The sequence below is a fragment of the Dipodomys ordii genome, unplaced genomic scaffold (genome assembly GCF_000151885.1).
Source record: "Dipodomys ordii isolate 6190 unplaced genomic scaffold, Dord_2.0 Scaffold92, whole genome shotgun sequence".
Lineage (NCBI taxonomy): Eukaryota > Metazoa > Chordata > Mammalia > Rodentia > Heteromyidae > Dipodomys > Dipodomys ordii.
Window position 1 is genome coordinate 5,324,485 of NW_012267308.1, and position 26,623 is coordinate 5,351,107.

General features: G+C 53.1%; 3 protein-coding genes across 6 annotated transcripts in view; all 3 read right to left on the reverse strand.

Annotated features, from left to right (window-relative positions):
• Lgals4 (lectin, galactoside-binding, soluble, 4) overlaps positions 1-3,911 on the reverse strand; it is an 8,372-nt gene extending 4,461 nt beyond the window's left edge. The window contains exons 1-3 of the mRNA XM_013026201.1: positions 3,867-3,911; positions 3,500-3,588; positions 2,056-2,260 (exon numbers count right to left, since the gene is read on the reverse strand). Of these exons, the coding sequence (XP_012881655.1) occupies positions 2,056-2,260; positions 3,500-3,588; positions 3,867-3,911 (339 nt within the window). The remainder of the gene's footprint in view (positions 1-2,055; positions 2,261-3,499; positions 3,589-3,866) is intronic.
• A 1,354-nt stretch (positions 3,912-5,265) lies between these two features.
• On the reverse strand, positions 5,266-11,148 carry LOC105993180 (delta(3,5)-Delta(2,4)-dienoyl-CoA isomerase, mitochondrial-like). Of its 2 annotated transcripts, none has more exons than XM_013026360.1 (10): positions 11,063-11,148; positions 10,503-10,707; positions 10,262-10,350; positions 7,526-7,650; positions 7,398-7,446; positions 7,163-7,227; positions 6,345-6,415; positions 6,181-6,252; positions 5,830-5,926; positions 5,266-5,534 (listed from the first exon to the last, which is right to left on the reverse strand). In XM_013026360.1, exons 1-10 carry the CDS (start codon positions 11,100-11,102, stop codon positions 5,430-5,432), a joined length of 918 nt encoding a protein of 305 aa, XP_012881814.1. In that variant the 5' UTR covers positions 11,103-11,148; the 3' UTR covers positions 5,266-5,429. The 2 variants fall into 2 exon arrangements, with proteins under 2 accessions (XP_012881814.1, XP_012881813.1); XM_013026359.1 differs by having other exon boundaries at positions 5,776-5,926.
• Positions 11,149-14,019: 2,871 nt separating this feature from the next.
• Hnrnpl (heterogeneous nuclear ribonucleoprotein L) overlaps positions 14,020-26,623 on the reverse strand; it is a 12,995-nt gene continuing 391 nt past the window's right edge. Inside the window, exons 1-13 of one of the 3 annotated variants that reach the window (XM_013026322.1) lie at positions 24,580-24,853; positions 22,897-23,015; positions 22,249-22,486; positions 22,050-22,135; positions 21,475-21,571; positions 21,307-21,379; positions 18,061-18,132; positions 17,669-17,949; positions 16,098-16,219; positions 15,748-15,949; positions 14,991-15,048; positions 14,795-14,890; positions 14,020-14,404 (exon numbers count right to left, since the gene is read on the reverse strand). In XM_013026322.1, coding sequence (XP_012881776.1) covers positions 14,346-14,404; positions 14,795-14,890; positions 14,991-15,048; positions 15,748-15,949; positions 16,098-16,219; positions 17,669-17,949; positions 18,061-18,132; positions 21,307-21,379; positions 21,475-21,571; positions 22,050-22,135; positions 22,249-22,486; positions 22,897-23,015; positions 24,580-24,837 — 1,761 coding nt within the window. In that variant the 5' untranslated portion in view covers positions 24,838-24,853 and the 3' untranslated portion in view covers positions 14,020-14,345. Of the gene's footprint in view, positions 14,405-14,794; positions 14,891-14,990; positions 15,049-15,747; positions 15,950-16,097; positions 16,220-17,668; positions 18,133-21,306; positions 21,380-21,474; positions 21,572-22,049; positions 22,136-22,248; positions 22,487-22,896; positions 23,016-24,579; positions 24,855-26,623 lie in introns of those variants that run through there. The other 2 variants (XM_013026323.1, XM_013026321.1) reach the window with 2 other exon arrangements.

The following is a 26,623-nucleotide window of genomic DNA, read 5'->3' on the forward strand; positions in this document are numbered from 1 at the left end:
AAAGCTGGAAGTGGAGATGTAGCTCAAGTGGTAGAGCACTAGCCTTGAGCTGAAGAGCTGAGGGACAGTGCCCAGGCCCAGAGTTCAGGCCCCACGATTGGACCCAAAAAAAACAAAACAAAACAAAACAAGAGTCTCACACATTTTCTCACCCAGACTGGTTCTGAACTGTAATCCTCAGATCTCAGCCTCCTGAGTAGCTAGGATGATCCACAGTGCCCAGCTTTGAGCCTTCCCTTCCCTGCATTTGTGATCTGAGGGAAGAGTCTGGGGAGGATGAGAAACTGCCAGGCATATGAGAGTGTAAAGCTCAGCCTTGTATCCCCAGCACAACTGTGCCACCAGGCCTCCAGTGATAGTGATAAGACTTGGGCATATGTGACTCTGAAGTCAGGCATGGTGACCTTGAAACTACCATCTTGGTAATGGGGAGGTGGAGCAGGAGAATGGAAAGTTCAAGGTCAGCCTGGGCTATATAGCCAGACCTTGTCTCATTAAAACAAAGAAAACAAAGCAAGCTGGGCAGTGGTGGTGCATGCCTGTCATCCTAGCTATTCAGGAGGCTGAGATCTGAGGATCACAATTCAAAGCCAGCCCTGGGCAGAAAAGTCTGTGAAACTCTTATCTCCAATTAACCAGCAAAAAGCTGAAAGTGGACAATGGCTCAAGTCGTAAGAGCATTAGCCTTGAGCCAAAAAGTTAAGGGACTACACAGGTCCTGAGTTCAAGCCCCAGGAGTGGTGCAGAAAAATAAACAACAATTAATTAATTAATGGAGATATTTATGGATGCAATGATGTTTGTGTGAGATTTGCTTTTTTTTTTTTGGTCCTGGGACTTGAACTCAGGGCCTGAGCACTGTCCCAGAGCTCTTCAGTTCAAGGCTAGCGCTCTATCAAGCCACCGCACCACTTCCAGTTTTCTGGTGGTTTATTGGAGATAAGAGTCTCATGGACTTTCCTGCCCGGCTGGCTTTGAACCATGATCCACAGATTTCAGCCTCCTGAGTAGCTAGGATTACAGGCATGAGCCACCAGCGCCCAGCTAAGATCTGCTTTTAGATAACATGAGAGAAGTGTGTGTGGGAGAGATGAAGAGGAGGAACCTTGAGGGCCCCCAAATCTCAGTATGTGGGAGACCCTAGTTCTTCATGCTTCCCTTGTGTGTCCAGAGTTCTGATAGCACACAGCAAAATTCCACATTTTCTCAGTACCCTCAGGATGACATGATTATATGCATCACATGAATTAGATGCCTCAGGAGACAGATGGAGGATCCAGGTTGGAAGCTAACCCCAGGCAGGAAAGTCCTTGAGATTCTTATTTCCAATGAACCAGCAAAAAGCCAGAAGTGGAGTGTGATACAAGTTGGTAGAGCATTGGCCTTGCTTGCAAAAGTCAAGAGACAGTGCCTAGGCCCTCAGTTCAAGTTCCAGTACCAATTCACAAGCACACACACAAAAAGAAAAGAAAAGCCAGGTACTGGTGGCTCACACCTGTCATCCTAGCTACCCAGAAAGCTGAGATCTAAGGATCATGGTTCAAAGCCTGCTTGGGGGGGGGGGGGCGGGCAAGAAAGTCTATGAGACTCTCTTTTTCGTTTGTTTGTTTTGGGTCATGGGGCCTGAATTCTGAGCCTGCGCACTGTCCTTCAGCTCTTCATCTCAAGGCTAGCGCTCTACCACTTGAGCCACAGCGCCACTTCTGTTTTTTTGGTTTTTCTGCTTATGTGGTGTTGAGGAATTGAACCCAGGGTCTCATGCATGCAAGGCAAACACTCTACCATTGAGCCACCTTCCCAGCCCCGTATGAGAGAGACTCTTATGTCCAATGAACGACCAGAAAACTGGAAGTGGAGTTGTGGCTCAACGTGGTAGAGTGCTAGCCTGGAACAAAAAGACCTCAGGGACATTGCCTAGATCCCGAGTTCAAACCCACGGCTGACAAAAAATAAAGAAAAGAAAGGAAGGGAGGGAGGGAGCGAGGGAACGAGGAAAGGCTGGAAAGAAAGACAGAGGGCACAGAGGAAGACAGAGGGGAGTCCCAAGGGACAGACCTTGTAGTGTTCATCCAGCACCATGAACACCAGCTCGAAGTGGGTGCCCTTGCTAAAGGGCATGCTCCTCTTCTTCTCCTCGTTGCCCCACTGGCCACCCTGCTTCGTGTTGAACACCACCTTGTCCCAGCCATCGAAGCGGGGGTTGAAGTGGAAGGCAATATCAGCCCCCGGGTCCTGCCCCACCATGAAGTTCACCTGGAATCTGGTGGACATAAAGGGCTGGTTCCTGGGGGGTCACCTCCCCCTGCCTCAGCCTGGCCCATAGTTTCCTGACCTGGACCTTCGTGCCCTGTGTGGAGGGGGGGTGCCGGCCCAGTACTGTTTTGTATTCTTTTGCACATTGAATCCTAACAATTGTCTCATTTACAGTTGGAGAACAGAAGCACAGAGGAGAACAGTAGTCCTCTGAATCTGGGTGACAGAGCTGGGGATTTGGACACAGCACTTGCATCAATCTAGATTCATGTTTTCAAAGCTCTCACTTCCAAGTTAGGTGCTGGTGACTCATGCCTGTAATCCCAGCTGAGATCTAAAGAATGTCCATTAGACGCTTATCTCCAATTAACCAGCAAAAAAAAAAAAAAAAAAAAGCTGGATATCTGCTATTGTGGGTGGTTCATGACTGTAATCCTAGCTACTCAGGAGGCTGAGATCTGAGGACAGGAGTTCAAAGCTAGCCGAGTAGGAGAGTCCCTGAGATTCTTATATCCAATTAACTACTGAAAAGCTGGAAGTGGAGATGTAGCTCAAGTGGTAGAGCACTATCTTTGAGCAGAAAACCTCAGAGACAGCACCCAGGTCCTGAGTTCAAGGCTCAGGGATCAGCACAAATAAATTTCTTTTAGAAAGCTGGAAGTGAATCTGTGGCTCAAGTGGTAGAGCACCAGCACTGAACCAATGCAAGTGCATAAGGCCTTTGAGTTCAAATCCCAGTACCAGCACAAAACCACCATAGCAGGAAAAAAATCTCATTTTATGTCCAACATCCTCTGTCTTTCTAGCTCTGTCTCTTTTCTCTTGTGATAGTGTCTCACTATGTAGTCCAGGCTGGTTTGAATCTCTCAATCCTCCAGCCTCAGCCTCCTGAGTGCTGGAATTACAGGCATGCATCACTATACCTGTAATCTCTTGGGTGAGCCTTCCATGCCCCTGCAGTCCCAAAGCATACACCTGCACACAGCTGATCTGACTACCAAGCTGCCTGGAATCCCCCCCTCCCCGCCCCTTCCCCATTAACCCTTCTTCCATTTTTTCCTTCCTGGACTCTTAGGCCTTGCAGGCCACCATCACACAAAGCCTAATGGTAGCATGAAGATGACCAAGTTCCAGTGCATTCTACACATCCATCCCACCAGCCCTGGTAACCAGGAAGGAAAAAGGTGGCATCATGCAAATGGCCTGTGGTACCCTGGCTGGCCCCAGCCCTCTGGGAGAGTCTCACCGTTTCATGTTCTCTTTTGCTACTCCCTGGATATACACGGACATGCCAGCGCTGAGCCCACCTGGGATGGGCTGGTTGTAGGGCAGCGTCTGTAGAGAGGGATATCAAGGGAGCTCAGAGGCAGCTTGCCTGCTACAACCCCTCTCCCTCTTTGAGAAGCCCCTCCCACCCCACCCCAGTGTCCCCCTAAACAAGGGGGAGGAAGCATGAGGATGAGATGGGGACCCAAAATGGCCTGAATGCCACTGTGGGTGGAAATCAAACCTTAGCCTCAGTTCAGGATGAATCAGGCCTGAGGAAGTCTTGGGATACTTCTCCCACACACCAAGGATGGATGTGGGGTGAATTGGTGGGGAGGGGGGCTTACCGGGTTGTAGGTGGGCTGGTAGCCCGGTGCCGGGACAAAGGCCATCTCAAGAGGCTAGGCTGGTGGCTGGTCCTAGGAGGAGTGTTGTTGCAGGAATGGGAAGCAGTGAACTGTGGCTGCTGACCCTTATAGCACAGTGAAGGGAGTGGCTGGCAGGGAAGGGGTCACCAGGTCCCTAGGTTAGAATCCGGAGGGTGCACCTCACTTCCTAGCCCTTACTGCCACACTGGGGCCTCATGCAAAGAGGGCCAATGATGGACTTTGGCCTTGCCAGAGCCTTATCAGAGACCATAAAGCCCTGCCCGAGGTCTGTTGGCAGAGGGAGGGGACAGCAGGTGGGCAGGGCGGGGCTGCAGGAGTGACTGCACAGGTGGGTAATGGAGGGAGATAAGAGCTGGAGACACAGCAAAGAACCCACATTCACCTCCAGCTCTCACATTATGACCTAGGGACAGGGGTTTAGAGCACATGGGTGGCTGGAGTGAAAAGGTTTTTTTTTTCTTTTTCCAATCGTGGGGCTTGAACTCTGGGCCTGGGCGCTGTCCCTCAGCACTTCAGCTCCAGGCTAACACTCTACCACTTGAGCCACAACACCACTTCCAGTTTTCTGGTGGTTCATTGGAGATAAGAGTCTCACGGAGGGGCTGGGAAGGTAGCTCAGTGGTAGAGTGCATGCCTTGCATGCATGAGGCCCTGGGTTCGACTCCTCAGCACCACATAAGCAAAAAGAAAAAAGCTGGAAGTGGCATTGTGGCTCCAGTGGTATAGTGCTAGCCTTGAGCTGAAGAGCTGAGGGACAGTGCCCAGGCCCAGAGTTCAGGCCTCATGACCGGCAAAAAAAAAAAAGTCTCACGGAGACTTTCCTGCCTGGACTGGCTTTGAACATCGAACCTCAGATCTCAGCCTCCTGAATAGCTAGGATGACAGGCGTGAGCCACTGGCGCCTGGCTGCCTCTGCTACTTTCTACTGGGTGTGCCCAGCAGACTCCAGCACTGCACTGACTATAAATAGGACAGGTGCCAGGTGGGTTGGGCACTGTCAGTCCAAGAATAGGGGGAGCAAGGATGGCCTTCCACACCCAGAAGGACGCCAGCCAAGGACTCCACCTCTTAAGACTTCCTGCTCTTCCTAAACAGTCTTCAATTGGTCAGATCTCATCATTGGCTGTGTATGGTGGTTCATCTCTGTAATCTCAGCACTCAGGAGGCTAAGGCAAGGGGATCTCGAGTTCCAGGCTACCTTATGTTATATATAATGAGACCTTGTCTCAGAAGAGCAAAAGAACCTCTATCCCCAATTTCACAGCTGCCTTCCTGGGAGACCCCTGGGCCTCCAACTCCCCCACCCCCCCCCCCCCACCCCCCCCCCCCCCCACCCCACTCCAGTAATGAAGCCAGGTTCTCTCCAGAACTTTATTGTTCTTAGTGAAGATAAGGGCCTGGGTAGAAATGAGGGTCATAAAGATAAGGCTTGAGAGTGCTCAGAAGGCACTAGAGGCCTGTCCTGAATCCTCCCATTATAGAGGAGGAGGCAGGCACTGGATCTGGAGACGGGCCTGGCGCTCAGAGTTTGGAGAAGGTGATGCTCTTCAGGTCCTTCTTCTCCATGGCCGCCTGCACCGACTTCACGATGTCCTGGGTCTGCAGCATGCTCATGTTCCAGGAGGCCTGCGGAGGGGGAAGGCGACACTTAGTGAACACCAATCCGAGGGTGAGGCTTGCACCAGCCCGTCCCTGAGCCCCAATTGGCCAGGCAGGGACGCCGTGATTGGAGGAGGGCTGGGCGGGGGCGGGGTAGGGAACAGTGAGTGCCTTGATTGGTGGAGCAGCACCAGGAGTGGGAAGTGAGGTGATTGGTGGAGGCCTCGTGGGGCTAGGAGCACAGTGATTGGCTGAAGCCGAAGCTCACCACGTAGTCCAGCGCCATGTCCACCGGGTGATCCCGCGAGTAGAGCAGGTTGACCTTGGTGCTCTGAACGGCCACTGGGCTCTTGCTCGACACCTCCGCCGCCAGCGTGAAGGCTGCGTCCAGCATGGCCTCCTTGTCCGAGAACACGCGGCTTCGAGAGCAATCAGAAGGGCAGGTGAGGCTCTCCGTGTGGACCCCCATCCCACCAGGCGTGGACTTTCCCCTCCCTCCCCTGCCACACTCGCAGGGAGATGCCCTTGATCTCGGATGGGAAGAGAGGGACTCGCCCCCCCCCCATGGCATGGCTGCACCCCCCCATGCTCGGCCCCTGCCCTCCTTGTCCTCAGCCCCCGCCCCCAGCCCCATCCTTGGTCCTTGCCTTCTTCCGTCCTCAGCCCCCATTACCTGACCAGGCCACTGCTCAGCGCCTCGTCTGCCATCATCTTGCGGGCGGTGAAGGCCAGCTCGTTGACCAGGCTGTGGAAAGGGAGTGCACACCAAGCTATCCTGTAACCTGGGGTGGGGGAGGGGGGGAGACCCCACTGTCCTCCCCGCTGCCCCCCTCTCACCTCTGATTCCCAATGACTTTGGGTAGCCGCTGCAGTGTCCCCACATCAGCGGCCAGGCCTATGTCCACCTCCTGGTGAGCAGTGGGACTGTCATTATTTGCTCCCAACACAAGCTCAAGTCCAGAACTGAAGAGCCATCCGTCTCCCCCACCACGCCATTTCTGCACCCCCTAAATACCTCCAACTCCTCTAAAATGCTGACCCCAGCCAGTGTCTGGAGCCTCCTTTTCCCAGGAGACCCCCTGGTTCTTTACAGTGAGCTCTTCAGGTTGACCCCACTTTTCGGGAGACATTGCTTTCCCCCTCCCTCCCTCCCTCCCCTCTTCTCTCTCTCCTTCGCTCCTTTCTGGTCCCACCCTGCACTTTGGCTTCCTCCTGTCTCTCTGGGCCTCCAGTGTGGCCTGTGCCCCCTGCCCCCTGTCACTCCTCACTTCCCTGAACGCTTGCCAGATTTTCTCCATGGCAGTCTCACACACACACCCCCTCCATGGTGCTGAGGACAGACTTCAGGGACCTGCACGTGCCAGCCAAGTGCTCTACCACTAAACCAAACCCTCAGCTCTTGGTTTGGAGAGGCAAGGTCCTGCCATGTGACCCAGATTAACCTAGAACTCCAGTCTTTCTGCCTCCACCTCCCAAGTGCCAGGATGACAGCTGTGTGCTACCCTGCCTGTCTCCTGAGCCTCACTTTGGAAGGGCCACTCTGACTCCTCTGCCATGAAGCCCTCAGGGCTTGCTCCCTCCACACACGTGGTCCCTGATCTGACAGGTGTGCCACTCTCTAGTCAGCACTGTGGGAGGAGCTCAGGGAGACTCACCTTGACCTGGAAGAAAGCATCCTGGGCACAGTAGCGGATGTCACAGGCAGTGATGAGGTCCACACCTGGAAGGAAGAGGCCAGGGACAATGCAGAGGGAAGGAGCCTGGCCCTGCTCCCCAGTCATGGCCGCATGCAGGGCCCCAGCAGCAGAGAGCTGAGAGTGGAAGCCCTGGCTGAGGGAGGGGAGGCCTCAGCCCTACCCCTGCCTAGGGGAGTGGGGGAGGCACACTCACCTCCACCAATGCACCCGCCATGGATGGCAGCGATCACAGGTTTGGGGCACTGGAAGGGAAGGCAGGGCTGGGGTCAGGGCTGAGGGCAGTGGGCAGAGGAGCTGCTGCCCTGCTGTGCCCAGAGTCACCTTCTCAATGACGGTGAAGGTCTTCTGGTACTGGGTGATGAGGTCACGGAGGTACCAGCTGATGCGGGCCACGTCGTCTCCCTCAGGCTGCAGCAGTTCTGAAGCCATGTCCATGAGGTCAATTCCTGGCCAGGAAAGGGGGGAGGAGGCACTCACATAGTCTTCCAGCACTCTAGAACCTAGCCAGGACTCAGATCCAAAATGGTCCCATGGTCACTAGCCACAGCAAGTTGTCTCCTGAGATTGGGGTTTGAGATGGCGTGAACTTGTACCTCCATCTTCCTTCTTCTGACTTTTCTTCTATTTTTCTTTTTTTTTTTGCCAGTCCTGGGGCTTGAACTCTGGGCCTAGGCATTGTCCCTGGCTGTTTTTTGCTCAAGGCTAGTGCTTTACCACTTGAGCCACAGGGCCACTTCCACCTTTTTCTGAGTAGTTTATTGGAGAGAAGAGTCTCTCTTAGACTTTCCTGCCCAGGCTATCTTTGAACCATGATCCTCAGCTGTCAGCCTCCCAAGTAGCTAGGATTACAGGAGTGAGCTGCTGGTGCCCAGCTTTCCTGGTTTTCTTTCATGCTTTGTTTTATAGGGCTTTTACTCAGGGCCTGGGCACTGTCCCTAAGCTCTTTTGCTCAAGGCTAGCACTATCACTTTGAGCCATAGCTTTACTTCTGGTTTTCTGGTAGTTCATTGGAGATAAGAGTCTCACTGACTTTAGTGTCAGGCTGGCTCTGAAGCATGATTCTCAGATCTCAGCCTTTGAGTCACTGGTATGCAGTCTTTGTTTTGTTTTGGAAACAGAGTTCGCTAGGTAGCCCTGGCTGGCCTGGAACTCCTGACCCTCCACCTCTGGCTCCTGAATGCTCAGATTCGAGGCCTGGACTGCTGTTCATGACTGTCCCAGCTAGAGTGTGGCTCAGTGGTGGAGAATCTGCCCAGGATGGGCAAGACCCTGAGTTCCAGCCTGCAACTATGGCTATCTGATGGCCAAAGAGGTCCAGGCTCCATGGTGCCATAAGCAAGAAAGATAAACCAGATTAGATCTTGAGTTTAAGCCCAGGACCAGCCACACACACACACACACACACACACACACACACACACACACACACACGTAAAATTAGACTGGAGCAATGTGACACAGGCCTGTAATCCCAGCACTTGGTGGAGGCGGGAGGATCAGGAGTTGGAGGCTAGCCTACAATACATCTCCTTGAGACTCCATCTCAACTATATGAAAAGTATGACATATATCTGTGTTGGAAGTCAGCAGGGAGGCTGTTGCCTTGTCTACTGACCTCAGTGAAAGACCTGAAGGAGACAAAGGGAAGAGACATGAATATATCTAGACTGTGGTGAACAGATGATGGAACAGCCAGTGCAAAGGCCCAGTGGTTGAGTTGGAATGCCCCTGACCTGGGTATGGGTCTTCAAGATGGCCTGCAGGGCTAGAATAGAGTGAGTATGATGGAGATGAAGGCCAGGGTCAGGGAGGGAAAAGGAGGATTTGCCTGCCTCTTCCTCCTGAATAATTAGGATTACAGTTGTGTGCTACAGTGCCAAATTTCATGTTTTTCTTTTATCTGTAATTTCATCTCTTCATAGGGTCAGTCACTGGGAGAAGCTGCCTGTCTTCTCTTTGGTCCTTGGGCTCATGTTACAGAATACAGATCTTAAGGGCTATAATTGTTGGGTGCTAAAAATGGAGGCCACATAGAAATGGAGGCATTTTTATAGGGATTGCTTTTTTTCCCCATTGTGGGAGCTTGAACTCAGGGCCTAGCCACTGTCCCTGAGCTTTTTCACTTAAGGCTAACATTCTACCACTTTGAGCCACAGCTCCACTTCTGTCTTTTTTGGTAACTTATTGCAGACAAGAGTCTCACAGACTTTCCTGCCCAAGCTGGCTTCAAACCATGATCTTCAGATCTCAGCCTTCAGAGTAGCTAGGATTATAGGCATGAGCCAGTGACTCCTGGCTTGGGATTGCTTCTTGTGTCTGTTGTCTGCCACTGAGAGGCCCTGGCCTCGCTAGGGCCTCCCTTCTGCTTGTTTAATGATTGTTGCCTCAATCCTTTTTATACCTTCTGAGTAGCTGGATGACAGGTGTGAGCCACCATGCCCTGCTATCAGTTGACATGGGGTGGGGGTGGGAGATGTCTCCTAACTTTTTGATAAGGTTGGCCTCAATCAACAATCCTCTCCATCTGTGCCTCTGGAGTGGCTGGGATTATAGATGCCAGCCACTTTGCTGGCTGCAAATGGATATGTGAGAAGAAAACCTACAGTATCTGAAGTCAGAACACTGAGGGACTTTGATGGCCGATGACACCCTCTGGAGAGCAGAGCAAAGGGCCACAGACACCCAGAGACTAGCATGTGCCTGCTGACTACGTGGGCAAGGCCCCGCTATGGTGACACACTTGGCTGACCCTGCTCTGGACTCTGAGAGGCCAACAGTCTGGTTCGACTGTCTGGTTCAAGGGCTCAGATAGTGTGTTCTGCACTCATTTCTCGATTGGCTGTCTGGGGAGGGGATGCTGGGGATGACCCAGGTCCTCTAGCATGCAAGGCCAGTGCTCTGTCGGAGCCACACCACAGCCCCTGATTGGATGCTTGAAATGAGGTCTTGTGACAAAAGAGCAAGAGGTTCAAATCATAAGTTAGAGCTGCCTAAAATCCTCAATTAGAAGCACTGCCATACCACCAGGACCAGGAGCGCCTGGGGAGGAGAAGGTACCTGAAGTGAACATTTTTCCTGCACCCGAGACCACCACAGCCCTGCAGTTGGAGTCCCTGGCTATCTTGTTGAAGCATTCCACCATCTCCCTGTGGAGGAGCAAGGAGGCAAGAGCCAGTAAGCACAGCAGTGGGACTGCCCCACCCTCAAGTCCATCTGTCTGTCCTCCAAGGCCAGCCAGGCCTGGTGCCCCAGCCCCGCCTCCGCCTGCAGGAAGGCCTCCAGGATGTGCAGCCCGCACCTCCAGAAGGCCTTGTTCATGGCATTCCTCTTGTCAGGCCTGTTCAGCTGCACGTGGAGGACGTGTGTCCCAGCCGAGGTCACCTGCAGGGACTCATAGCTGTGGTCCGAGGCTTCCGAGGGGGCTGCCTTGGAGGCCTGGTGTGCGGAGGAGCTCAGGGGGCGAGGGCTGAGGTGGAAGCCCCGCTGCGTGGGCGCTGCCAGTCCTGGGGACAGAGGGGAAGAAGAGCCCTGGAGACGCCAGAATGGGGAGCCTGGCCTGGAGAACACAAAGTCCTCAGAGCCCAGGGTCGAGGGGGACTGGGGTTTGAGGACTGGGGTGCACTTGGCAGTGGCTGAGTCTGAGAATCCTTGAGACCGTGGACGGTGGGCTGAGCCAGGCCCGGGGGCGACGAGCTGTCAGGGACCCCAGATTGCAAAGACACAGTCTTCGGGAGTTGGGGAGTTCTCTCGAGTTGGGAGCCTCTGGAGACCCCTGCGTTAGGCAGCGCACGGACCCTTTTGCTGCCTCCGCATAGGCCTCTCCTCGGTGGACCCCCCAGAGGACAGGGGGTGACTTACGCCTCAGCCACAGGTCGCGGACTGCGCGAGAAACCGCCATCGCTGCGGTCAGCAGGACTGTCACCAAACTAACCTGAGGGGCGGAAGCCGAGGGGCGGGACGAGATCCGCCATGTTGGGCAAGGGCATAGAAGCCGCAGCCCAACCCTCAGTGACGCCCCTGCGCCCGCCATCTTAACTAAGGGCAACCGGAAGTGGCGTTGGGAGTCCTCTGGCGTGCTTGGAAGGCAGCTCAGGAAGGAACCCTTTGGCCCACTGGGCACCTGGCCTGGGCCCGTGTCTCACCGCCAGGGGGCCAATTCCGCATAAAGGTCAGCACTGCGCTGTTTGGTGACAGTGGGCAAAGTGCTCACAGCTGGACTGAGCAAGGACGTGAAGGCCACAGCGCAGTTGCTGCTACTGGAGTTTATCCTCGCGCAAGTTCAACTAAGAAGAGCAGGGACGAGCTGTGCTGCGAGGAGGTGCTGGTCGCCAGCCTCAGGACTGTGCCAACTCGCCACAGCATGCCAGTGGCTTGTTCAAGGCTGCTGGTTGCAGGAGGCTGAAGGCAGGTGTTCCCGCTGAGGTGTTCTGGTTTTGTGTGTGTGTGACGCTTAAGAGTACAGCCCAAGAGGCTGGGAAGGTGGCTCCGTGGTAGAGCACTTGCCTTGCATGCATGAAGCCCTGGGTTTGATTCCTCAGCACCACATAAGTAGAAAAAGCCTGAAGTGGGGCTGTGGTTCAAGTGGTAGAGCGCTAGCCTTGAGATGATGGTGCTGAGGGACAGCGCCCAGGCCAAGTCCAGGCCCCACGACCCAAAAATAAATAAATAAATAAAAATTATGGTCCAGGGCCACCAGCACAGTCGGCAAGGAACTCTGCCATGGAACCACTCTCTGCTTTTTTGAATACTAAGTTCAAGAAGTGAATGCTTTTGGAAGAAAGTATTACCCAAGAGCAAAAGAAACCTTTTTTTTTTTTTCTGTCATGGGCCTTGAACTCTGGGTCTGGGTGCTATCCCTGGGCTCCTCAGCACTCTATCACTTCAGCTACAGCACCATTTTCTGTTTTCTGGTGTTTTTTTTTTTTTTTGGTCCGGTCATGGGGCCTGAACTCTGGGCCTGGGCACTGTCCCTCAGCCCTTCAGCTCAAGGCTAGCACTCTACCACTTGAGCTACAGCGACACTTCCGGCTTTTTTTAAAAATATTTTTTTAATATATTTTATTTTTTTGTGAACACACTGTACAGAGGGGTTACAATTACATGGGCAGGATAATGCGTATATTTCTTATCAAGCATTGCAGCCTCCTCCTTTGTTTACCCTTCACATCCCTTCCCAGCCTCCCCCCCCCCCCCCCCCAATCCTCCCCGCCTCCCCCCCCCCCACCAACGTTGTAAAGCTCGTTTTCCACATGACAACTTGTACTTCTCATTGTTGCAACAGGTCCACCTGTATCCTTAAACGACTTGTTTTTCTCCATCTCCTCTACAAGTTATACTGACATCAAATATAGTGAAAGCAGGGGTTATACTGTGGGGGAAGAACATACAAAGCAACAAAGAGATAATCTTATAAATGCGTTAGAAACAAATGCATGAAAGAAAAAAACATTAAAATACCTATCTAAGGGTTCATTTTCCTAACATCACATTATCTGACCTTTTCCGCTTGACTCATACATATACTAGATATTGCAAGTAAGGGAAACCATGGGACCTATGTTTCTTTGGGCCTGGCTTACTTAATATAATTTTTCCAGCTTTTTTCTTTTTGCTTATGTGGTGCTAAAGAATCAAACCCAGGGCCTCAGGCATGCAAGTCAAGTGCTCTACCACTGAGCCACCTTCCCAGCTCCCATTCTGGTGGTTTTATTGGAAGTAAGTCTCATGGATTTTCCTGCCTGGGCTGGCTTTGTTTGAGCAATCTTCAGATCTCAGCCATCTGAGTAGCTAGGTCTACAGGTAAAGTCACTGGGTGAAAGCTTCACCAAGGGTGAACAGAGCTTGCTTTAATGAATGAATGGCTCTTTTGAAGACAGAACCAGCCACTCTTAAGAAATTATCCATGCCACAGAAAACTGAAAACCCATGTAGGAATAAGCCAGCAGCCAGGGAAAAATTGGGGAGCCAAGTAATGTTTAGTGGGACCCTTCTAGCATGAAGATGTCTCATGTATCCAGATGTGGAAGGACTAAATAAGAGTCCAGAAGGAAACTTCATCTGGAAGATGGGATGTCAAAGTGGCTTAAATATTTGCATTAAGGAGTGTGTGCATTGCAATGTTTGCTGCAGGAGAGCAGGAAATGGCCTTTAGTCTTGGGTTAAGTAAATCATGACACTCAGCTAATGATGGGGTGGGGAGGAAGCAGCAATAGGGCAGCAGTTAGTGAATGGGAGAAGGAAAAACATGGTACAGGAAATTCTTCCTGGAATCTTAAATGTAGGGTTTTCTTTTTTTTTTGCCAGTCATGGTGCCTGAACTCAGGGCTTGAGCACTGTCCCTCAGCTCTTCAGCTCCAGGCTAGTGCTCTACCACTTGAGCCACAGCACTACTTCCAACTTTTTCTGCTTATGGTGCTGAGGAATCGAACCCAGGGCCTCATGCATGTGAGACAAGTGCTCTACCACTGAGCCACCTTCCCAGCCCCAGAAATGTAGGTTTTTAGGACCCATTTTATGGTGTCTCTTGAAAATTCCCTGGACTTTTTTTGGATAATGCCTGAACATCCTGGGCTACAGGTTTTGCTTCTATATACCTGGCCCAGCTCTTAATTACCACTTGAAGTGACTCTAGACGAGTCAGCTTGCCTGGGCAGAGCCCTCTAAGAACACCTCCAGTCCTGTGGGATTTTCCTAAAAGGCCTCCTACATTGCTAGCATGGCTCCCATGTGCTATGGTCCCTGCTTGCAGGGCTGCGCCTGTGTGCTGGCCTGCCTGCATACTGCAGGGATTGGCAGAAAGCAGTTACAACCAGAAATTCCAGTAAATCCTCCATTTATTTTCCAAACAATTTTATTGAAATGTGCCAAGAGTACATGGGCAGCACAAATGAACAGAAAAAAAAAATCACATGGACAATAATTTTTTAAAAAGTGAAGGTTAATCTTGGGAGACATCAGTTCCCCTCTCCCTCCCCCTCCAGACTTCCAGCAATTCCATTATGGTTAAGCTTCTACTAACCTAGCATTTAAAAAAGGAATACAGGAACTTTTGCAAAAACGAAACAAAACCAAAACAAAAACCCAAGGGCATAAAGGGAAAAGAAAGGCTTTCTTGCTCAGGTGGTTCTTCGTGGGCATCTAATTAGGAGGCGTGCTGAGCGGTGGAGAAGCACAACTTCAGGGTGTACGGGTATGGGCCATCTGTGGACAAGAGGGCAGAGGTGTGGTCAGCCCTTCTGGAGGCTCCAGCCTGGCCCCCCATTCTGCACCTGCTCTTGCCAGGACAGCCCTACACCTCTTCCCTCCCATGGAGGAGCCTGCTCCTAGACACTCCTGGGGCCAAGGCTGACAGTGTGGCAGCTCCCAGAAGGGGACACCTAAACAAGTCCCAAGCCGAGAGCAGGCAGCCAGGCTGGCCTCCCAGGAGAAACATCATCAGACAGCTCTCCTGGCGACCAGCTTGCCTGCCTGCTCCTGCGACAGAAAGGAAATCTCGCGGGTCCTATCCTGAGGGCAAAGATGGCCTTGGACTGAAGCCAGCCAACCAGGCAGGCCACCAGGGGAGTGACTGCAGGACACACAGATACTCACTCGGGTTTTTCATCTGGTAATGGTTCAGGAAGCCCAGAGTCTCCAGGGCATCACTCTTGGATTCCCACTCCAGCAGCCCAGAAGAGCTGCGCTCACCTGAGTAGATAGGAAGGACACACAAGGTGTGAGGCTGAACAGCAGAGACCAGGCAGCTGCCTCTGGTCACTAAGGACAGGAGAACAGGGCAGTGACTCACTTTTGCCTGAGAATACTTTCACAGAAGTTGGCCGCTTCACTCCCAGCTCATCGCATATCTGCAGCCGAAATAGATGAAGGAATTCAGAAACAAGCACCACTGCACAAGGAGAGATCAGGCAGGCCTGGCCTGCATGGTCGAATGCTGGCTTTAATCACATGCTAGACAGTTTCCACATGGCATCAGGTTAAGAACAGGGATCGGGCTGGGAAGGTGGCTCAGTGGTAGAGCGCTTGCCTTGCATGCATGAGACTCTGGGTTAGATTCCTCAGCACCACATAAGCAAAAAAGAAAAAAGCCGAAGTGGCGCTGTGGCTCAAGTGGTAGAGCGCTAGCCTTGAGCTGAAGAGCTGAGGGACAGTGCCCAGACCCAGAGTTCAGGCCCCACAACCAGACCCCCCCCCTAAAAAAAAGAACAGGGATCATATGATCCACACCAACCTTCCATCCTTAGCAACCCCACATATATGTGATAGGAAGTGTGTGCTCAACTTCAGGGCAAATCAGAGGGGGGAGCCCGGAAAGCACACCCCTGCCCATCCCTCCCAACTGCCTACTTCCCAGAATGCACTGGTTCCTAAGCTTCTGTAGCCAAGGACCCAACCCTGTACTGGTGTTCAACTTCACTGTGGCTCTCACCCTGACTCCAGTGTAAAGACCCTGGTATCCCTGGTCTCTGTCCCCCAATACCCAACTGGTAAGGGGGTCCAAATGTACCTTAGTTGCTGAACACATTGAGGCCCACTGGGGTACCTACCTCAAAGAAGTTCTCCTCAGTCACCTCCAGGGGGGCGTTGAAGAAGTGTAGCACGTTGCTAGGGTGCTGGATTCGGTTCTTGGCTGCCTGCTCTGGGGTGGAGAAGCGATTGTTTCTTGACTCACTAAAGTCTTTGTAACTGGATGACCCATCTTCTAGCCCATAGGACTGGCCGGGCATAATGGCTGGCTGCTTGGAGACACTGTGGAAAGCAAGGGGGCGCCTTGATCAGGCTCGGAGGACAAGAGAACCATCCCACTATTCCAGCCTGGGTATCTCTGGCCATACCCACACCCCGCCCCTCTCCAGAGCTGCCTCCAACCCTCCCTTGCCCACAGCACAGCACCCACCAGACGTTCATCTTCTGCCCGAACATGAAGTTGTTGTTGAGGTGAGTTATAGCCCGGTCCACAGCGTAGCCATCAGCCATCTCCACCATGGCAGCCCCCGGCTTGCTTTTCATGAATTTTACCTGGGGAATGCAGCTGCCCTCAGTACCACTGCCCAGCTGCCAGGCTGTTCCTGCTCTGGCTCTGGGCTGCACCTTCTCCCATCAACACAGAATCAGAACCACCCCAAAGACCTGCGGGCCCAGGCTTTTGCACAATCTTACTGTACCCCAATGTGATGGCCAGGCCCTCACTCTCACTTAGCCCTGAAGGCAATAGCTCTGCACCTGTTATACAAACGTCCACCAGACCTGAGTGCACCTCTGAGCACTGTGTTAAGAAAATGACCCAAGTTTCTATGTGTATGTAAAGTGCCTTTAACAGAGCTTTGCTTTACTCCACAAGTACTGCAAGACCAGAGAGAGATGGAAGCAGAACCCCACCCAGCCAGTGGGAACCAAATGTCCCATAAGGAACACAGAAGGCCTACACTGAGCACCCCCCTCCCCCACTACTCACGCCTATACTCATGCCTCTGCTAACCTGGAGCCAGAGATCAGGACTGAGATTCGTTCAAAGCTGAGAAGGGGATTCCATTTCAACAAATCAGCTTGGGAGGGGGGAGAGCAAGGTGATATCTACACTGATAATCCCAGCTTTATAAAAAGTGGATCATGATCTGAGACAGAAGAATAAGAAGCTCTATCTGACCAGGCATTGGTGGCTCACTCCTGTAATCCTATCTACTCAGGAGGATGAGATCTGAAGACCACGGCTCAAAGCCAGCCTGGGCAAGAAAGTCCATGAGACTCTTATCTCCAACTAACCAACAGAAAACTGTAAGTGGCACAATGGCTCAAAGAGGAAGAGAGCTCATCCTGAGCTGAAGCTAGGGACAATGCCCAGGCCCAGAGTTCAAGCCCCACAACCAATATATACATACGTATGTACATACGTCCATACATACATACACGTACGTATGGAAGTATGGCTCAATGGTTCAAAAGGTAGATCCCACATGCCTACAAGTACAAGTCCCTAAGTTAAGACCCCAGCACCTCCAAAAGGAAAGGAGAAAAAATGCCCATGACTGCCTGGAGCTTCCTTACACAACAGTCTCTCTAAGAAGACTGTTTCTGGGCTGGGAAGGTGGCTCAATGGTAGAGCGCTTGCCTTGCACACATGAGGCTCTGGGTTCAATTCCTCAGCACCACATAAGCAAAAAAGCCTGAAATGGTGTTGTGGCTCAAGTAGTAGAGCACTAGCCTTGAGCTGAAGAGCTGAGACGGCACCCAGGCTGAGTTCAGGCCCCAAGACCGACAAAAACAAACCAACCAACCAAAACTGTTTCTATGCCCTATGAGGACTTTTAACTCATGTAATGCTAAGTCTTCATATTTGAAACTATAGTTCACAAAATGATCAACCGCTCACTGGGGACCCACCCCTACCTGTTTGTCTGTAGCCGGCTCTCCTGCCTCCCCCCCTGCCTGCTTCCCTGTGTGGACAGCCCCAACCCAGCGGCAGCTCACCTTCTCCACATTGCCATATAAGCAGAAGACATTGAAGACTCGATCACAGTTCATCTTAGATTGGTCCAAGCCATAGACCATGAGCACAGGGCTGTCGGCGTGAGGGCCATACTCGGGTGGTGGGGGAGGGGGTGGGGGGTGCCCATACTGGGGGCCGTAGCGACTTGGGCCCCGACGGTGACCCCCCACAGGTGGGCCCATCCTTCTCCCTTCGTAGTGAGGTGGGGGGGGCCCGTAGCCCTCATCATGGTAATGGCTGTGGTACCCACCGTGGGGCCCTCCTGGGGGGTGGGAAGGAAAGAGAGGGAGGGCGGGTGAGAATTTGCGCGGTGGGCGGCGGGCAGGGGCACAGGCGCCACGGGAGTCCACGGAGGGGAACCCCCTGCCCTCACCATATTCTGCGGGGTGATCTCCCAGGAGAGGGGGCTGCCTCTGGCGTTTGTTGGGGTTACTGCCAGGGTCACCTGTGGACACAGAGAAGAGTTAGGGGTGATCGTGAGGAAGAGCCCCTCCCTCCTGACTGCGGAGGCCATGGCGGTCACTCACTCCCGGAGCGGTTGCAAACTCTTTCTTACAAGCAGGTGAGGGCTGTGGGGATGAGGCCCCCTCACACCTGCTGGGGTGGGCGTGAAGCCCAGGCTCCTCTCCTGAGCCCATGCCTGCGAAAGCCAGCTTTCATGTGGGCAGAGGGCGCCCAGCAGCAGCCGGCCTCTGAGACTGGCAATCTGCCACTGAGCGGACCTGCCACGTCAGTTCCCGGTGTAGGGAGAGGAGGTTCAGAGCAGAGACTTAAGCCACGACAGGCAGATACAGAGTCAAGGGATGCCTCCAAAGCGAGCACTATCTACCCCCTACTCAGGGCCCAGACGGTTCCCCCTCCCCGCCCCCAGTCCCATCCAGCCTGAGACAGGAGGAGGATGAGCAGGCTACAGCGGTCAGTGAGGACAGTGATCACATGAGGCACCAGAGTTCTCAAACCCAACAATGGCGCGGCGCCCCCACCCCAGCCCCCCGCCAGCTCAGGAGGCAGACGTGGGGACACACATTACAGACAGCGGCTTCCAAATTCCTCACAACAACCCTATGAGGTAGGTAGCAAGTACTGTGCGTTCAGCCCATTGTACAGAGAGGAAAACTTGAGAAGTTACCTTTTAACTGAGCAGTTAAAAGACACTTTGACCCAACGTCAGAAAGCAAAGTCAGCAGCTGGGCCAGGACTTAAACCCAGGTCTGGCTGACTCGAAAACCCAGGGCTCACAACCTCAGCCCTTGCTTGGGTTGGTTTTTCACCAATCTGTCATTACAAAGATGGAAAAGGGCTACTTACAGCAGAAGTACAGAGTACAATGTCCATTTGTCACAAAAAAGCAAATCTTATTTTCTCTTACCATTGGACGCTTCAACAGTGAGTTAGCACAGTTCTGAAAGATGGCGTCCCATCAAACATACACTGCGACCCTGCACACATGGTTTTACAGTCATAAATACAAGTTACAGTATACATCCGCTACATTTTTTTTTTAAGAATTGCTTTAAAAGTCAATGCTGTGATTAAATCAAAATTGATTGGCTCACAGATGTTCTGTCCTCGGAAGATGGGAAGATGTCAGAAAGTGCAAATAAAGGTGTATGCAGTGGGTTGTGTCCCTCCGTGTTGTCACCTCCTCACGTGTGTGCTGCAGTGCGGTGGTGCTTCTGGCTGTGTAGGCTCCGTGTGCGTGTCTCCTGGTATGAAGTGTGCCAGTGGCCCCACCAGGCGCGCACTTTTGGCCTTGGGAGCGCGCCGGGTTGCCCGCCAGCAGGTAACTGTGTGCCTCTGAGCTGTTTTGGCTGTCTGGTTTTTTTTTAGATCTGTTTTTAGTTTTTGTTGTTGCTGTTGTGGTTTAAGGTTTTTGTTTCTGATCTCCAGTTGGTGCAGATTGTGTTGGCAGCCGGTGACTGCAGAAAAAATAAAAATAGCAAAAGGCCCTCCCCAAACCAAAGGACTTAAAAAACAAACCCACGTGGCGAGGAATGGAGAGGATCCTATTGTCTTGGAGGCCCATGGAATCTACTGCAGTCTATGAATCGTTCTCCGAAAACAGCACCGCTGGCTGGCTGGCTGGGAGAGCTGTTCTGTGTTTCCTACTTCTGTGTACATTCTCGGGCTCGAGTCTGCTTGGATTTTGACTTTAATGTTTAGTAAAAAGCAGTGTCTGCTGCCATGTTGCGTCTCTTTCTTTGTCTCTGTCTGCCTCTGTCTCTGTGCTTGGAGCTGTTCGCTGGAGCGCGGTGTGGTGTTCTTGATGTAGTGAGCTCAAGGCTGCGGCTGTTTCTGGGGTCGTGGTGCAGCTGCGTGTCCTGCTGTCCAGGAAGCGCTAGTGGTTTTCTACCCTGTGTGTTGGTGAGCGTGTGCAGAGGCAGAGCCGCTGAAGTCTGGTTCCTGAGGGCGGCGAAGCACTGCCCTCACTCCAGGTTACCTCACCAGCCCTTGTTTGGGGGCCCCAGCCTTGGGGCAGCCAAAGCTGAGAGGCATGAAAACCAATGCACAGCCAGCCCCTGCCACTAGCCCCTGCCGCTCTGCACATCTTCTACTTATGTTCCTTGGAGAAGAAATGGTTGCTTGCCGTGTTTCTGTTAGCAGTCATGTAATGCCATTGCCCGCTCTGGTACATTCACTTGATCAATTTGCCTCTGGCCTCTGCAGGGAGCGAGCCAGGCCCACAGGGCTCCACTTTGAGGGTCCTGGGACAGAGTCTAGCCCACCCTGCCCACTGCTTCCCAGCTTCAAAGGCGAGCAAGCCAGGTCTGCCCAGGCCTGAGGGCCTCTGGCCTCCCAGAGCCTCTGCGATGTCAACGACCAGCCTCCTCCCCCAGCCCCTGGCCTAGTCGACGTATCAGACCGAGGGATGGGCAGTCTTGCTGATTTTCAGAGGAGTTGCCGCTGCTTTTTTAAAACCAACCTCCCCCTCGCCCACCATTCCTGACACACACTAGGGAAGGGCTGTCCATTGGGCTCCTGCAGAGACGCTGAGTATCCTCTACAGATTAGGTGAGACATGGCCACGTGGCCCAGTCCCAGCACCTGCCTCTACCAGGCCAGCCTGCTGTAAGATCCCAGTAGCCCTCATCACCTCCCTCCACCAGCAGAAAGTGAGGTCTATTTCTGGCCCAATGGGGATGAAGAGCCAGTGGCCTGGCCCTGACCAGAGGCCATTTAAAGGTCCCAATGGTTAATACCTGCAGTCCTAGCTACTCAGGAGGCTGAGATCTGAGGATCATAGTTTGAAAAAGCCAGCCCAGACAAAACAATGAGACTCTAATTTCCAATTAACCACTAAAAAGCCAGAAGAGCCACAGCAAAACCCAGTTGGGAGCTGCTACTGATTTCTAAACCCAGGCCGCGCCTTGTCTTCAGCGAGACCTCTTCCCACCCTACCCAGGCCTCAGCCTCACTCTGGACACTCAGCAACTTCGCAGGTCCCCAAGCTGCAGGATGCACAGAGGTCCCTCATTCACCCACTTTTTCTAGGAACTGACCCAAGATCCTCCCGGGTCCACAGGAGTCCAATGGCATTACATAACCCACAGTTATGAGGTGCACTAGTCAGGTGAAGGCGAGGCGCTTGTGTTTAAAACAAAGTGGCCAACAGGATTACCTTGTCCACTGAGGTTGGGGTTTGTGTAGTCCCAAGTATCCTGATCGTTCTTGAACACGTTCAAGCGTGTTGGCTGCAAGGACAAGGCACAGCTTGAGATCAGCCATTCATCAACGTCTCACGGTGAGGCCAACTAAGGCAGAAGGGCAGTCAGTCCCCCAGACTTACCTTTGCATATTCAATCTTGAGAGTGCAACAGCCAGAATAGATGTCAGCCCCATTGAGGGAGGCCTTAGCCCGCTGAGCACTCTGCACAGAGTCGAATGTAAACCATGTTAAGGACTATCCATCCCACCATAGTTCTTTGGGGAGGGATTCAAGGTGCCCCCAAAAGGATTATGAGAACATCCCAGACTGTGGCATATGTGGCTTTGGGGGCACAGGCTGGTGATCTGCATTCCCACCCCAGCTACCAGCTGAGTTGTACCAACAACCTTCTTAGCCACCACCCCAAGACAAGCTACCTTCTTCAAGTCCAGTTGTCTCAGATGCCATTCTGGGTAAGACCTGGAAACCAGCCAGCTCCACCCGTGCATGGCAACAGGATGGCACCTCCTTGGAGAACTGCCCAGACCCCCTTTCACACTCTTTTCCCAGAACCTCTCCTTATGCCATCTTCACAACTATACACAATGCACACCTGCTGCCCTATGCCCATTTCTGCACCATTTCTTGCTTGCTCCAAGAAATGTCCACTGCTCTGGGAGCCTTGCCCCAAGAACATATTCCTCAGTAAAGGATATTCCACCATAGCCTGGACTCCATTCTTCCGGAAGATAACAATTCGCTGGACTGGGCCACAAGGATTACAGATAGTGTAAAGAACATCCTGTAGAAGGAAAGGCAGGCAAGATGAGGGGGCCTCAGAAGGTCAGCCTGGCTTGAGGAAGGATAAGGGAAGAAAGCTCAGAGGAGCCTCTAGGAGTGCCCAGTAGCACGCACCGTGGTTATGGAATAGATGGGATTCAAGATGGTAAATAAAAGAACGCTGTTAACGCTCCGGGAATCATCTGAGTCCCCAGGGCGGGAAATCTTCTGGCTTGTAGAGTAATTGACAAAAGCTGGATGACCAGCAATGTAGATCTGGTTGTCAGCTGCGTAGTTCACTGCATTGCAAGCCCCCAACACGTCTTCAAATTCCACCAGTGCTTGTCTCTTCTTAGGCATCACCACCACATAGCTGACAGAGAGAACATAGGCTCAATCCCCTCTCAGATATAAGGGAATGCCCCTTGTTTCTGGTGCAAAGCCTCCTCCCCAGACTCCGAATTCCTCTCATGTCCTCCCAGATGTCTCCTCCAGACCCTTAGGCTCACCTATCACAGCTCTAATCTGGTCTTCCTGGGAGAGGCAGTTTTGCTCACTTTTGTATTCCCCATATTTAGTACATGCCATATACTTAACAAGTATTTGCTATAAGAATGAAAGCTAACTATGAGACAAAGGAATACAGAACCAAAGTTCAATGATCATGTATAGGAGCCAAAGGAAGGCCTGAAGACCCAAATAGCCCAACTTCCAACCACAATCCAGTGCCACATAAGAATGCCCAAGTTGACTTTTGGGGACCCAATCCCTCTAAGCCAGTACCTGATGGGTCCAAATTCCTGCAAGGCCTCCACAAGGTCAGCTTCAACCACACCGTCAATCAGGCCCCTGATGTGGACAACTGGGGAGGCAGGGGTTTTGTGGGGGTCATCGTAGTTCTCCTGAGAAAGGAAAGCAACAAGATCTCATATCCTGCTTTGTAAGATGCCAGCCAGTAGCCTCAAATATTGGAGGAGGGCAGTCAGGTCACCACAGGGTGACCCAGGAGGATGCAGAGGGCAGAGAGGGCCAGCCAATCAAGCAATTCCACCCAAAAGGCTTCTTTCTGCAAAGGCAAAATGAAGCATCAAAGTGTAGGTGTCTCTTATATTCCATCAAGGTAACATGGGCAAGAGTGACATACAAAGCGGGAACATGCGAAAGAAGGGCCCACACATGCATTATGTATACGCCCCAACTTCCTTGCCTTTTCTCTGCTTGAGCAAGCCAACACCCTCCATCTTTAGGCAAGGTCCCCTCTGATGACCCCCAAGGCTAATCAGGTCAAAACAGCATGTACCTCAGAAACTATGGCAGACAGGTGATCTCCCATCATTACTATTACTAGTTTTTAAACATATGCAGATCTTTCAGAAACACAAACTCCAAAACATACCACTTAGAGACAAGACAGCTCCTTCTCAGGGGTAGTATCTTTCCACCCACAGACAGAAACCTCAGGGACTCAGGAAGAAAATAACTTTTTCCTCCATCTCTCCTGGACTCTGGGGGCCTCCTGTTTAAGAAGCAGTGGGAGTGGGAAGGAACCCACTGGATTCTATTTCAGGAATGAGCCACACAAACCACGGAAGAATGCTAATTACCAGCTCTGCCATTCAGCTTCCAAAATGCTAATTCTAACCCTAGCCCTCTCGCCCCCTTTAGCGACATGACTTAAAATTTACCTAACCTCTGTGTCCTGTTCTGTAAGTCAGAAATCCTAACACCTCCCCCGAAACCTCAGATAGGATTCACTTAAGCTGTCATTTAACGACAGGGCCAAGTTCTTCTAATAAGTGAATCCGCAATCAGGAAACTCTCATCCCGGGAAATCCTAAGCCATGGCCTGATGGCCTCAACCCTTGTCTCAATTCCCAAACAGCAAAATCGTTTTCGCCGTTCCAAAGCCCACGAAAACAGGGATGTATGGATTTGTGGGGGGGAGGGGGGGGGAAGGAGGAGGGTGGAAATCTCAGCGAAATTAGTATCTTTTATGAACTCGAGACGTGACACTATGGAGATTAAATTGCAACTCAACAGAAATCCCAAATTTGCAAGGCCACCCTCTCCACTCGTTCCGGCTCACGCGGTGACCTTCCCCAACCATGGGCCCACGAGGCCAGACCAGAGCACCGCGCCTGCGCACGCGGTCAACGCCAAAGAAAATGATAAAGGGGGGTGGGGGAGGCCCGGCCCCCAAGTCAGCCCGCTGCGCCTGCGCAATGAGATTCCAGCAGCGCGAACCGTTTCCTCCGCCCCCTCCACCCCCAGCTCAGGATTGCGCGCATGCGCAGGCGCCTGTCCTCGCGCAAACCCGGCCGTTTGCCCAACGCCTGCCCCTCCCCCAACCCCGTCCAAGGCGCGAGGCCTAGGCGCGTGCGCAGAGGCCCCCTAAAAAAAGATAAATACCAAAGTACGAGATTTTTCTTTTTCCTCCCTCCCCAGCACCTACAGCTCTGGCCTTACCCCGCCGCCGCCGCCCGCTCCCCCAGCTCCACCGCCACCACCGCCTCCGTGCTGGTCACCGGCGTTTTCAGTCTTAAGCCGTTTAGGGGCTCGGCCGCCCTCACTGCCGCCGCCGTAGTAGCGGCCTCCGCCGCCTCCGCCACCCGCCGCCGCCATCTTCACCATCGCTCCCGACCGTCTCAGCTGCTCGTCCGGCTGCTGCCTCTGCTCCAACCGCCGACGCCGCTTCTCCGCCCGGGGCAGCAGCCTCCGCGACATGGCGGCGCAGAACCCGCCTCCCCCCGCCTCTCATTGGGGGAGGGACACGCCCGTCACTCGCCGCCCCCACCCGATAGGGGGAGCCACTAACCCTGCCGTGGGGGGAGGGGAAGCCTCTGCACGCCTTGCGCGCCTATTGGATGCTGCTCATGCCCTTCTGCGCAAAGGCCCGCCCTCGTTTGTCTGACACACTTCTTATAGGTGAGCGCTTCCTGCCAGTCATTTGACCAATCCCGCCGTCTTAAAATAAACTCCAATTTGATAGGTCACATTTCTGCCCTTGCCCAGCCTCCCTAGGAGCATCTAATAGAAGCGGCGCTCCCAAAATCCCGCCAGGCTCCGCCTTCTTCCCACTTTCGTTGGTTTTCTCGCTAATCCGTCAAATTGGAAGTCTTCAGTCCCCCAGTCAGAACACTACCTTCCCGCGCCACTTCGCGACGAGACAAGAAAGGCCTTCCCTTCTCTCTCTTTCCGCAGTGGTCACCGCAGACGCCCATCTTCTGCGTCACCTCCGGGTTGTCCAATGGAGAGTGGAAAGAGTATCCTCTCTCCAGAGGGTGGGACTAATGATGGCCTCTAATTGGGTAAAAGGAACCGACGGCGCCCTTTGGAATGGGATCGGTAGGAGGACGCATGCTCCAATACCTTTTTTTTTTTTTTAAGGGTCCTCCGGAGGCGGGACAAACATACAAGAGCAGATTGCTCCCCCTCCCCCGGGAAGGGGCGGGGGGGGGATCCATCGCGTCAACGAGTGCTGGCGGTTCGCATCGCCGGAAGTCTACACTAAGACTGGTCACTTTCCGGAGCAGCTGTGTCCCCCATCAGAGTACCCCGTACTTCACCTCCAAGTTTTCCAAGGCCGGAGGCTCTCCACCACCACCACACCCACCCACAAATCCGACCCTTGCCATTCGTGTCTGCCGACTGTCTTCCAACCCTGTGCACCCTACCTCAACCTTTCAGCTACAATAAATCATTTCAGTATATTTTAGAGCTAACTTTCCTTAACCGTGCGGAGTCACTTCCCAGGTCCCCTACCGATCCAGATCCCTGGGCTAGTCCTCTCCCCGCGCCCGAAACTTAGGCCTGCGTTCCTGGCGTGCCCGCCCTAGCCTCCGTGGGTCATCACGGACCCCACGTGGACAAGGGAGCAGAGGGCTGGACCCCAGGAATGCTTCGCAGGGGGGGCGGAATCTCTCAGACAGTCCAGCCCTGCCCTACTAGGGGCGGGGATAAGAGGTCCCGACCCCAGATCTAGTCCTTGGGAGCTGCCTGGGCGTGGGGGGGCGGGGTGGAGAGGATAACGCAAAGGTCTGCCTGGCTTGCTCCAAGGCCCTGAGTTCCATCCCATCCCAAGGAACTCACAAAGAAAAACATAAAAAGGCAAGAAAGCCGTCTAGAACCGTGGGAAAAACGGAGGACACCCCTGAAGGGCGATCAACGACCTTTCCCACGGGGTGAACTCGGAATTCCCGTAGTGGGGGGTCCACCCAGCAACTAAGTTTGGAATGGAGCGAACAAGCCCAGCGCCGATCGGGGACTGGGGAAAGGCCGGGGGTATGGGGGTGGGGGTGGAGGAGAAAAGTTTTGCAGAAGTGTCTGCTGGGAACCCGAAAGAACACACCCACTGAACGCAGGGGCTTCTATCCCCCCCCCACTTCCACCCCAAAAGCCGACAGCACTTTACAGCGGGAAGCGGAGGGGGGGGGAGAAGAGGAGCGATGGCTCGGCCTTGCGTCACGTGACGCGATCCGGGGGCGGGGCCCCGGGTCCTGACGTCAGCGGA